Source organism: Dioscorea cayenensis, chromosome 16, assembly GCF_009730915.1.
Source record: "Dioscorea cayenensis subsp. rotundata cultivar TDr96_F1 chromosome 16, TDr96_F1_v2_PseudoChromosome.rev07_lg8_w22 25.fasta, whole genome shotgun sequence".
Taxonomy (NCBI): Eukaryota; Viridiplantae; Streptophyta; class Magnoliopsida; order Dioscoreales; family Dioscoreaceae; genus Dioscorea; species Dioscorea cayenensis.
Genome location: NC_052486.1, coordinates 22260712 through 22273582, shown reverse-complemented (window position 1 = coordinate 22273582; position 12871 = coordinate 22260712). Strand labels below are relative to the sequence as shown.

General features: G+C 31.4%; 2 protein-coding genes across 2 annotated transcripts; one reads left to right on the top strand and one right to left on the bottom strand.

Annotated features, from left to right (window-relative positions):
* Positions 1-6789: 6789 nt before the first annotated feature.
* On the top strand, positions 6790-7793 carry LOC120278753 (ethylene-responsive transcription factor 5-like). The gene has a single exon (XM_039285484.1). The coding sequence runs from the start codon at positions 6876-6878 to the stop codon at positions 7620-7622; it is 747 nt and encodes a 248-aa protein (XP_039141418.1). The 5' UTR covers positions 6790-6875; the 3' UTR covers positions 7623-7793.
* Positions 7794-9190: 1397 nt separating this feature from the next.
* Positions 9191-12164, bottom strand: LOC120279420 (vacuolar protein sorting-associated protein 32 homolog 1-like). The gene is made up of 5 exons (XM_039286354.1): positions 11910-12164; positions 11609-11708; positions 11276-11361; positions 11078-11171; positions 9191-9511 (listed from the first exon to the last, which is right to left on the bottom strand). The coding sequence occupies exons 1-5, from the start codon at positions 11979-11981 to the stop codon at positions 9507-9509; spliced, it is 357 nt and encodes a 118-aa protein (XP_039142288.1). The 5' UTR covers positions 11982-12164; the 3' UTR covers positions 9191-9506.
* Between the last annotated feature and the right edge of the window lie 707 nt (positions 12165-12871).

Here is a 12871-nt window from a genome sequence, read left to right as displayed (position 1 = left end):
ACTTTTTAGTGAGCGTTTTGAAAACAAACCAAAAATTCGTGAAGTAAACTGATATTTCGACAAAGTTGAGTGATTTATCAAAAAAATTAACCAATTTAATCTTGGGTTGTTTGCTGATTATTTGAATGAATAATAATTTCTTTATTCTTCTTATTGATTATTACTTGATAATAAATATTTTATTTATTTTGTCATGTTAGAAGATTTTATGTATAATATTGAAATATACTAGATATTGTAGCATGTTTAATATTAAAACATCTTTGGTGTTTGAGTTTAGCCAATTGTCATCCGTCATAGTAGTCGGGCGATAAGGCATTAAACTTTAATACGTGAGGTGAGTTCGACTTTTCCCAATGCATGATTGAAGCATAGTAATAAAAAATGTGTGTGAGATGGTTTGTTCACATTGTTAAAAATGTACAAAACTAATTTTATTTTAATTTTTAATAAATATGTATAAATTATGAACTCTTACTCATTTTTTTGAGAGAAATTTGAACTCTTGGTCTTGGACTCCAGTAAATTGAAGTAAGACTGTGTTTGATTGGCAACATGGAAAATGGGTGGAAAATTTTTCCATGAAAAAGTTTTTTATGAAAAGATTTTACATGGAAAATGAAAAAATAGTCGTTTGATTAACATTATTTTTTAGCTAGAAAATCAAAAATTTTCTATGAAAAATTCAAATTTTGTTGTTTGATTGCTCTTATTTTCACAGAAAATGAAACATTTTTCATGGAAAAAACCTCATTTGTTGTTTGATTGCATCAATTTTTCCTAGAAAAAGTCACATTTTCCATGGAATTTTTTTTAAAAAATTATTAAAATTATAAAAAGTTATTTTAAAATTATAAACAACGCTACGTGGAATTGAATTTTACCATCAAAACGTCATAGGATCTGTTCACTGATATGGATAAATTTATTTAAAATATTATCAAATTATATAATATATTTTTTTAAAAAAATAAAAGAAAAGGAAAAACTTTTCTTTTAAATTTTTAAAAGAAAAGTCATTTTAAATATTTCAATCGCACGTTATCTTTTCATATAGCCCCTTGCATTTTCCCTGAAAACTTTTTTCCCAAGGTGGAGGTGGGAAAAAAATTTTTCATTGATTTGAAGAAAAATAGGGTCACGTGATAGAGTTTGTGGAAAAATTTTTCACAGAAAATTTTGGCAAACAAACAACCTATTTAGCTGAAAAATGACCAGTAGAAAATTTTTTAGGGAAAAAAAAAGACAATCAAACACAACCTAAATGTATAATATGCACTATAGGGTTTCTTAATAAACAAATATAACTATCTTTTATTATATTTAAGTTTTTATTTATATTAAATATAATATTAATAATTAAAAAAATTTAAATGTAATGATTTATTTATGCAATAAATATTTGTGAAAATTTTTCAAAAAAAAATTAATTATTAAAAATTATTTAATCATAATGTTACAGTTGGTATTGTATATCTAAAATTATAAAAATCTCACTGCAGTGTGAAAGAACTTTTCTATTTATTATTATTTCTGTTAAGTTGCTGAAATAACTAGGGGCAAGTTGGCATGGCCCTTGAAAGAGCAAGTTGTGGTGGTCCTAGACTACTAGTGGGTGGGACAAAGAAATAATAATAATAATAATATATAAATCCAAACAAAGAACACCCACTTGGCCTCTTAGATTTTGAGACAATGCCTTAAAAGACAGTCAGGAAATAGTTGGGAACTGGGCTCTTTTTTAAAAGTGTGCTATCTCACCACCTTCCTCTATTCCTTCTATTTATTCTATTATTTCATAATTAATTCAACATAAATAAATATACCAAAAAAAAAAAACAATTAGAAATATATTAATTAAAAAATTGGTAAGATGTATCGGTTCAATCCAACCATCCTCATTATATATATATATATATATATATTCTTGGAGTAAGAACAAGGACCTAAAAATAAGCAAATAAATAATTCAATGAGACTTATAAGAAAGTTGTCATTTTTTCAATACTTAAAATATAATAATTATAATAATAATAACAATATTTATTTATTTATTTTTGGTTTCTCAATCCAAAGACAAAACCAGACCCTAAAAACCAAGCACACAGCATTGGGTAAAGCCAACATGGCACTCTCATCTTGTTTGAAAGTGAAAAGGGAAAGGTGCATGAACCAACAACAATAACAATAACAACAAAAGAAGTCCATATAATTATAAAAGAAAGATTAAATGCTTGGCTATTAAGTCATTTAACTTTGTGTGCAACTTGGTGTCCAATTTAATGCCTCTCAATTTATCATCACCCATCACTCTCAAACTGTATTATGAATGGGCACACCCCGAGCATGGGGCTCAACAAACTTGCACCATTTTCTTTGTCCCCACTCATTGCTACAAATTAAAGATGTCTATCTTTTGCCTGATCAAATCTTCATGTTTATCTTAAAATACTTTTTATTATTATTTCTAAGATGGAATATGAACAAGACATGTGCTGACACATATGTAGAACACAACCACAAATTCAATAGCATTGTTTTTTTTTTTATTTTACATACACTAACATTCAAATTCATCTTCTCAATAAAATACGAACACTTAATTTATATAGAAAAAATGATGCCAGTATATAAATCAATCGTTAGTTTTTTTTTTCTTTTCTTTTTTGTTAGCAATGATATTTATTTTTTTATTGTATTTAATGAAGAATTTTTTTATTTATTAGTTTGACTGTATATTTTCAATTTGTACCAAGCATGTATGTATATATTTGACAATGTATAAATATTATTTGGAAGTGTAGCTTTTAATGGACTAATTGCAAATTGAAGGTCAATCATTGAGTTTTAAAAAATGATTTATTTAAATATACAAAAATATAGTTTGCACTCATGTATGTGTGTGTGTGTGTGTATAATGTCATATCATTTAATTTAAATTGAAATATTCTTCTTCAAAGTGAAATAGTAACAAGGTATTAAATATGAAGAATTGATATCCCATCTAATTTTGAAATGGTTTCATTGCCATTTCAAACATTTCTATTACTCACGTGTTAAAACAACAAAATTCAACCAAATATCCAATCAAGGTTAGTCACAGCATTTATTTGTTTATTATTATAATAATAATAAGTTCAACTTTATTTGGTCTTATCTCATACATTTGAAAATTTCCTTTTTTATTCATCTCTAGAATTGAGATTGTCTAATTTATCTTCAAATCTCTAGTGGTGTATCACATTTCTAGAAGCATATTTGAGTTTTTTTTCTTTCTTTTTTCTTTTTTAACGTTTTAAACCAAAAAGCAAATGGTTAAATAGATAGAAACCAAAATAAAGAATCCAAGCTTCTTCCACATTAATAAAGTAAATATTAAATTAAAATAAAAAAAAAATCTAATTGGAACTTAGAGAATTGGTTAGGTTATGACATAAAAAAGATGCTTGTTTTTGGTGGTGGTTAGAAAATGCTTGTCTAAATGCTCACAATAGTATTCACAGATGGAATCCAATTAAGGATTATATTTATTGAGATTAGTCATCAAACAATTAACAATTTGAAATAATTAAAACAATCATGCTGTGTAATTACCAACATAAGAAAGCATGACGACTTATTCTAATCTTGTTTATTAAAGTCATTAGTACATGTAAATTAGCGTTATTTATTTGGATTAATAATTACTCAACAATGTCAGTTGTGTGACAACCAATTTCAATTTGTTTATTGGTCATGACTTCCTTCATGACACAAAATATATCTATTGATATATATATTCTTCGTAACACTCACGCATAAAATAATTTATTTTAATCTTATAATTATTTACATGAGATAATATATAATGATGAGTAATATAGAGACGTCCATAGTAGCTGTCAGATTATCATCCGACAGTTATAATTATCATGAACATTATCAAAATGTGTTCTACATCATGAACAGTAAAAAATATATAATAAAATAGTAAAAAGTGTTTGGTACATATATAAATAAACAGCCGTTAGATGATGATTCAACGGCTGTGATTAAACGTTTTTAAAAAATAGTAATCTAAGAACATACTTAGATTAATACTCAATGCAATATAATGGTATACATATATAATATTTATAACATTATTATTCTTAATAATATTATGACCTCAATTAATTAGTTTGATCATTAAGAAAACAAACTCAAGTCATGGTTCATATATGGAGTGAGAAAAAGTCAAACAAGCACCATCCGTTACTGGACAAAGCATGATTCAAATAAGAGAAAAAGTCAAAATGATTTTGTGAACGGATCATTTAATGGTAATGGTATATACAATATTATATTTATAAACATACACACTACTTGAACAACTGAAGAATTAGTATTTAATAACTCGTTTCACTCGGAAATGGAAAGTTCAAATTTGTCAAACCACATTGTTCAATATATACGACAACAAATTACAAGTTCTAATTATTTAGAATCGGTCACATAGTTTTATTTTATTTTATTTTTTTATGTTGTTCAATAAAAGAGTCATGAGAATATAATGAGTTGATATATATATATATATATATATATATGTATTGACGAATAGGTGACAGACACTCCCTATTTAATGGATTGCCAAAAGAGACATAAATATATGGAGATACATTAATTATGGTGGTTTATTGAGTTCTTTAGAAAAATCCCCTTATCTTTTAACTTTAGATGGGTGAAATTACTAATTTTCCCATAAGAGACCCACACCCGGATTTGTGAACAGTATTAATTAACAATAATGATCTAAGTGTACAGATGCATAAACACTATAGGAACAATATTAGCAGAGGAAATATTCAAACTTTTGCACTCTTATATTATATCATTTGACTATCCAATAGTTACCAAGTTTGATATATATATATATATGTGTGTGTGTGCGCGCGCGCGAGAGAGAGAGAGAGAGAGAAAACATCAATTGCGGATGTTCGTAGTTGAGTGTTAATTTGAGTTTAATTTGGGTTGATTAGTTGTTGGTTGTTGTTGTAGAAAATAGAATTTAACGGTTCATATTTATTGAGTTATTGTGCTGAAATTGATTGAATAGTTCAGATCAAATGTTGTGTCTTTCAATTTTTTTGTTGTACTATTATTCATCAATATATGATACTGTTTATTGAACAGTGCACAACCATTAAAAATCTATTAACCTACATAAAAGATGTATCCTATATATATTTGAATACATATTTAATGAGTGGAATTAGCACAGTGAACAGTGAGAGGTTAAAAGAAGAAGCTTCGGACTCTTTGAATTTGTCACTTTGAGGGCTTGACCCGGACTTCTCTTCTTCTCACATGACCCAAGTCACTTTTATTTCAAATAGAAGTAATAATCCCAAAAATATGTTCTTATATGCCTTTTCCACCTCAATACAATAATAAATTATATATATGATTTTAACTTAAGCTCTTATATTATTATAAATTTTAATATCTCATCTTCTCAAAACAAAACATCATATGCTCTCACTCTCTCAGCATCAACAAATTATTATGATTAAATTTAGTAAACTTTATCTGGTAAAAAAATTCAAAAAATAAATAAATAAATTATTTACTATTATTGGTATGCAGATAATAACATCCTTCAATTATGCATGTCCACTAACAAAAAAGGTGAAGGTTACACTCCATCAAATAAATTCAATCACCTAACATCCTTTCCAACCTCAACCGTTTCTATAAATCCATATTAAATATTAAATTCATTTTTATTTTCTTATATACATGTAATATATATATATATAGAGGATGCATCCTCTGCCAACGTTCACAGATTCGTAATCTGTGAATGTTGATATGGGCCGTTGGATTTCAATCCAACGGCTGCACACCATTCGATGAACGAAAGAATATCATGCATTATTTATAGCGACGAAAGAAAAGTTGGGATGCACGTGATTTTTAATCCAACCATCCAATCAATCTCAGAGCAAGAATCGAATCAATCACTGCCGTCCAATTATATTAAAGAGTCAGACATCATCTGCGGACGCTCTACGAACGTTCGCAGATGATGTTTAGCCATATATATATATATATATACAAATCACTTCAAACATATATTTTTGATTATTACTTCTTAACCATTTAACAGCAGGAATTAAGTGTCTTAACTGCTACGCTATTAACTAGCGGTGGAACATTGATGAATTTAATTAAAAAAATAATCTCTTATTTTTTTTATTTTCTCAAATTTTTTTAATAATATATATATATATACACATTACAAATAGACGACAAATGCCCCTAATTTAAGAGATTGTTAAAAAGACATATATAGACAAAAATGCACCAATTACAATGATTTATTAATCTCCTAAAAACTTTTCCCTATTCTATAACCTGGAAAAAAACTGGAAAGATGAAACTATTATTTTCTCCCACAGGTAATCTCATATCCTGACATATAAACAACTCGACAATGTGCATGAACAACATAAAAATAGTATTTCAGAGAAAGATTTGAACCTTTACCCTAATTCTCTTGCACTTTTGTGTATATCATTAATAATAATAATAATAATAATAATAATAAAACTCAATTTTACCGATTATAACACACACTCCACTCTCCTTCGTTCTAAAAACCAATCCAACGGTCAAGAATCGTCCGGATCGACGAAGACAAAAACAAGGCGTGCTAATACGAAATAGGTTACCTTTTCCTCGCTTCCCCGAAGTCTCCTTTCGTTTACCTCTCTTTCGTGGTGACCACATCCCATACCCCACTTGCCACTCTCCCTATAAATACACCTAATCTCCTCCACTCCCCCTCTCATCCAACCGGTGACCATATCCCACTCTTCCTCGCCGATTACAACTCACTCAATCCTCGCCTTACCATGACGTCATCCGCCGATTCCTCGGCTCTCGACCTCATCCGCGAGCATCTCCTCGGCGACATCGCCGTCTCTGACGATTACGGGTGTAGTTCTTATCGGATTCACGACCCGTTAAGCTCTATGATCCACTTCGGATCCGAACCCGAACCAGAACCAGAACCAGAACGGCGACCCTTCGTGCTTTCCATCCCGCACCACGAGCCGCCGGCGGTGGAGTGGGTGACGGCGACGGCGACGGCGACGGCAACGGCGCCAACAGCGGCAGCGGAGCGGAGGTATCGTGGTGTGAGGCAGCGGCCGTGGGGGAAGTACGCTGCGGAGATTCGAGATCCGAATCGGAGAGGGTCTCGTGTCTGGCTTGGGACTTACGACACCGCCGTTGAGGCGGCGAGAGCTTACGACCGCGCTGCTTTCCAGATGCGTGGTTGCAAGGCGATCCTCAACTTCCCTAACGAGATTGCGAGCTCCGGCCAGCCGGCGATCGTGGGAGGTGGGAAGAGGAGAAGAGAGGAGGAGGAGGATGAGGAGGTAGTAGAGGTTAAGGTTGTGAAGAAAGAGAGATTACTGGAGTATGATGAGATGGTCCCGGTTCCAGTTCCGATTCCGGCGATGGCGCCGTTGACGCCGTCGATCTGGAGTAGTGTTTGGGAGGGCGGTGAGGAAGCGAAGGGGATCTTCAGCCTGCCGCCGTTGTCGCCGTTGTCGCCGCACCCCCAGATGGGGTTTGCTCAGCTGATGGTACAGTGAATGTGAAATTATTAAAATATAGAGGGGGGTAAGTGAAAAGAAGTACCCAAAAATAAGAAAATTAAATGAGAAAAAAATCTTTGGCTTGGGGAGAAATGAGAGAGAGCATGTGTGTACATATACGTATTTGATTATGATGGAATGGTATTTGTTTGGTATTTTGTGTAATTATTTGGGTTTTTTTTATTTTAAATAATATTTGTTGAATTTTTATATAAATGAGACGTGGCTTGCACTTTTGCCGTTAAGTTATACATATTATATGAAATTTTAATTGCAAGATAATCTTTTGCAACTAATTCTAGAGATTTTGTGGCTCAGCACGAAATTGTTTATATATTTTGAATTTATTGATCTAAGTCAGGTGAACATTTTATTAGTAAAAGGCACCATATTTATATGTATTTTATTTATTTATTTATTTACACATATGTATATATTATATATTATAAAAGTTTGTAAACGTTTGTATATTGATGTAAAATTGACAAAATTATTTAATTCAAATGGTTATTCACACTAAAAATAAATCTCTCGAGTGACGTATAAAATAATAAGGGTTTAAATTTTTATTAAAAAATTAACTCTCGAATAATGTCACAACAGTCGACACTCACACTTTTAAAAACATGTTATCACTCGTTTTATTGATGTAAAATCAAGATTTTTTTATTTTATTTTTATTTTTTTACTTGTATGGTATGCATGCAAATATCAATAATTACAGAAAAAGAGATTCCAGAAATTATTACAACTTTTGTAGATATATATATATAAAGTTCTTTCCTTTTCCTGTGATAACAAAGGAGCCATTGTTTTGCCTCTTATAGCAATAATAATAACAATAATAAACCATTATTCATACAGTATAAATAAATATTTACTTTAATTTTTGAATAAAAACAGTCATTTTAATCTTGAACCACACGATAACATTTACTTTAGTAATTTCTTCTCACAACATCAACAGTGTGCTAGTTTCTCTATCTAATATATTACATGAAATTTTTTTAACGTTAGTTGATGTTTTACAAGAGCACCAGGGTGAATAAATTTATCCTATTCTAATCAAAATGAATTTATTTATGTGGTTTAAAAACCAAAAAAATATTATATATATATATATATATTTTAAGGACAAAAGTCAAAGCTTTTTTATTTTTTGTTTTTGTTTTGGGTGAGACTATAAAAAATGAACATTTATTATTCAACGAACGTTGTGGACTTCCACCTTAGAAATAAATACACATCAACAAACACTAACCTTACTATATTGCTGATCTAAGCTAACTGAATTAATTTCAGTAACATTGACTTGGTAAGCAGACTTTGCATACAAGAAACTCTCTATGATTGACCTTAAAATCATGGTTTTATGATTATAGAGCTTTTCAACTTACACTAGTTTGCTTTAGATGATTGGCAAAAAATCACATCAAAGATCAAAATACAAAGCTTTGAATCCCATTTGCATTCAAACAAGAGAACTTTGACTGCAAACAAACAATTCAAAGTCTCACAAACATCCAATCATTTAATTTGTTGCATATATTCAGAGAAATATATTTTAGGTCAAAGTAAAAGGCTCATTTTGTCCCCAGAAGCTCTGAACGGTTGCAAACTAATCAATTGGTTTCATATATATATATATATATATATATATATGTTCAGAAAATCAACCATGGAACATGTAAACATTACAATGGCAACAGAAATGGCTTGCTAGATTGAAGTAAAACAACAGAGTGCAGGTTCAATATACAAAAGGGAGAGAAAGAAATACATACTTGGACATACGATGAACTGGCTAATGAGTATGCATCTAATCCGATACTTCCCGTCTTGATGCACAGGTGTAGCAGCCAGTGGTTTTAACTTTTAACATTAAGCTGCAGCAATAAGGAAAATCCAACAGTAAAAATTATCACCTCATTTTCCTTTTGCATGTTCTTCAAATGCAATGAGTCAAAGCTCCAACATTTAGCATTATCAAAGTCAGGATGTTCAGTTTTCTCTAGACAGTTCAGGAACATTGAATGAAACGATAGAAGAAAAAAAACCTAAATTATCAAGAATTTCAACCACCAGAGACTTTTATATCATACATGTTCTTTATGGTTGATGAACTAGTGTTGACCACTCCCTTCGGACTGGGAGGTTGATAATTTAAGCCTCAATTTTGAAGTTTAGCAAGCAGCAGCGGGGGAATCCACCATGTGTCATAAAATATGAAGGTGAAATTCAAGTAAAGACCAAACTAACTCTTTTGACTGCAACTTGATCAAGCTATGTCTCATCCATTCTAGACATCACTAGACAGTTCGAACACTAGTATAGATAGTCAGCCGGTGATCATTGCAGAAACAGAATTTGCAAACTGGTCAAAACATGCAGCAGAAAATACCCGATTAATAACAACTTATATAGGTCAAACTTTGCAACTGTTCAATAGTTTGTCCTTCCAATGTTTCGATTCTGAAAGCCATGCGAAGACCACAGGCAGTTGCAGGGAATGGGTGACAAGGAAGAAATCAGGATAATAAAATGCTACCCGCCAAAATGGCTATAGAGTTCAAAAAGTTTAGACTGAAAATGTGAGAAATTGATAGCACTGTGTCGTGTAAACATTAACCAGAGTTACAGAGGTTACAAGCAATATCAAATATTGTTAGAAAATATTTCCAACCCTTTTTTTCTTCTCTACTAATAATAGGAATAGAAAATTCATGAAAATGCAAGCAAACTAATTAAGGTAGCTGGAATAATATAAGAATGGACTTATTCAAAGAGAATTGCAACGTAGAGGTTTCAACTTACTGAGAGAGTGACTGCACAAGAAACTCGACCGTGCACGAAAGAACATAAAGCTATTGGTTTTTAGAGAAAATGATTCTTTTTTTCTCGGTCAACAGTGATGATTAATGGGAAGCGTATGTACATGCTGCCAATTGCCATATCCTTGTTCAGCACTCTCATGATAGAAAATTCAACATTCAACCTCCGGTGACATATTCCAAGCTAACACAAACTAGAAAGTAGAACCTTGTGTTTAATAATGATGCTTCTGCATCCTCCCATCAAATGTACAATAGTTTGACAGTTCAAGAAGGAAGTTTTTCAAAAGTCCTTGAAGGTGAATCATAGTCTGCTAAACACCTTCAAATATTAACTTCTATGAAAAATACTGGTACTTTTGCTTCTTCCAAACACTATCAACATATAAATCCACTGTATGCCTAAAGATAGAGCACCACATGGACATGATTTTTCATCTTTTCAGGTTTTTCATCTTCTGTTAAAAAATCAATAGAGAAACACAAAGTATTTTCTGATCCAAGGATAAACAGAATTTTGCACAAAAAAGAAAAGCTTTATGAAAGCACACAGATGATGAAGAGATGCTGCATAACTTATGATGTCGAGAAAATAAAATCTATTCAAGAGGTTAAACCCACCAAGATTGCTCTTCCGTAAATTGATCTTCACTTTCTGGGACATCTGCTGCACTTCTCGGCAATGAACCGGCGATTTCTTTGGTAGCTTTTGCTCCTGCCAGTGTTTTAGCAAAATTAATTTGTGAAGTTTGAAGTAACAAAAGTTCAAATTTTGAAACAACTATATAATTTGGCATAGCATTGTAATTTTAATGTCACCTGATCAAGAATCCGGGATTGAAAACTCTCAAGTTGCTCCATTTGAACTTCATAGTACCTTTTCCTCTTCAAACTTTCTAATGCAGCTGCAGAATGCAAATAAGTATGCTTAATTCTGCACAAACATAGAATTTAAAAGAAAAGAAAAAACCCGAATTACTGTTTCAAGCAATATCTTATCATTTGATTTACAATGCATTGGCTCAAATTTTTGAATAGGGAACACCAAACAACACAATGGAAAGTACTAAAACCACTGGTTCAATATTGATTTCATATACATAAAGATCAATGCACTATACATTTCATTGAAATTTCTAACAATCAGCAAACCTTGTTTGTTCTTTGCTTTTGTGAATTCTCTAGCTCTCTCAGCCTCAATAGAGATCTTCTTTTGAAGAACAATCTCCTTCTCCTTGAGCATCGCTAGTGTCTGAAACACCAAAATGACATTCAATCAAAAAGGGCAAAGACTGACATTGTCTACTGCTCCTCTTACAATCACAATCTAGTGGTACCAAACCCTAAAAACCACAAGGAAAATCATCAACGATTTCCATATGGTCCGAAGCATCAGGGATATCAAGAATCATGGAATCAAAGAGAAACATTAGATTGATTTCGCAATGTATACCTGCTTAAGCTTAAGGGAAGAGGATCCAGAGCTCGGTTCTTTCCTGCAACGTCGAAAGAGCTTGGCGAACATCCCCGAGCTTTGTAGGTGAGCGAGAGAGTGGCAATGGAGTGCTGCTTAGGGTTTCGCGATGGCAGAGAGATGAGAATTCGAGCAATGGCGAGGGGTATTTTGGGTTTTTCGTAGTGAAGTGAAGGCGGTGGTGGACTAGCCGGTGAGAGGCTTTTCGGGCACGTCTAATTCATGATTCGGGTTTGGGAAGCGGACGGAGATGGATCCGATAAGGCTTGGTGGTCTGGTTTCTAAACGGGTCGGATCTAAATTTGCTTACAAACCGTTTCTTTTATGGATCTTTTATTTTTAGTTCCTTTAGTTTTAAAATTTACCCATGTTTTTTTTTCCCAACTACTGTGACAATTGAGTGAAAATTTTTATTCCATTTATTTATTTATTTATGCATATTTGTGGATTCCTTAATTATACATATTCCAACCAAGAGATACTACAAAATTTAACTAATATTACATTAAACCCCAGGTGACATTAGGTCAAATTCAAAAAAAAGAAAAAAAAATATATATTTTTGTATATAAACGGAAAATTTAAGTCATTACAAGTAGCGGAGTTAAATCCCTGTAAATAAAATACAACAATATTATTATACAAGCATTGTTTATAATTGTTTTTTTTTTTGTATATGTTTTGTTTAAATGATTTTGGTGGATCTCCCATGAGAAGTGTTGCATTTTTTTCCCTTCACAATTGTATGACAGAGGTTTTATTAGTTCAATTTGATTTTTATAAATCTTTTGAGCGTGCACGAGAAAGACTTTCATTAGTTTTATGATGGTTGGCTCGATTAATAAATTTTTAAATATACCATCATACATACTTATCCATTGACAATCTTTTAATCAGGCTTCACTTATATCATTTATAAAAAAAATAATCTATTTTCTCCA

What these genes read in the sequence shown, in the direction of transcription:
- LOC120278753 (XM_039285484.1), top strand. Translation starts at nt 6,876, where the DNA reads ATGACGTCATCCGCCGATTCCTCGGCTCTCGACCTCATCCGCGAGCAT.
- LOC120279420 (XM_039286354.1), bottom strand. Translation starts at nt 11,981, where the DNA reads ATGTTCGCCAAGCTCTTTCGACGTTGCAGGAAAGAACCGAGCTCTGGA. An exon ending in AAAAGCAAAGAACAAACAAG is followed by an intron (nt 11,362 to 11,608) that starts GTTTGCTGATTG and finishes TGCATTCTGCAG; the next exon opens with CTGCATTAGAAAGTTTGAAG. An exon ending in AATCCCGGATTCTTGATCAG is followed by an intron (nt 11,172 to 11,275) that starts GTGACATTAAAA and finishes AAACACTGGCAG; the next exon opens with GAGCAAAAGCTACCAAAGAA.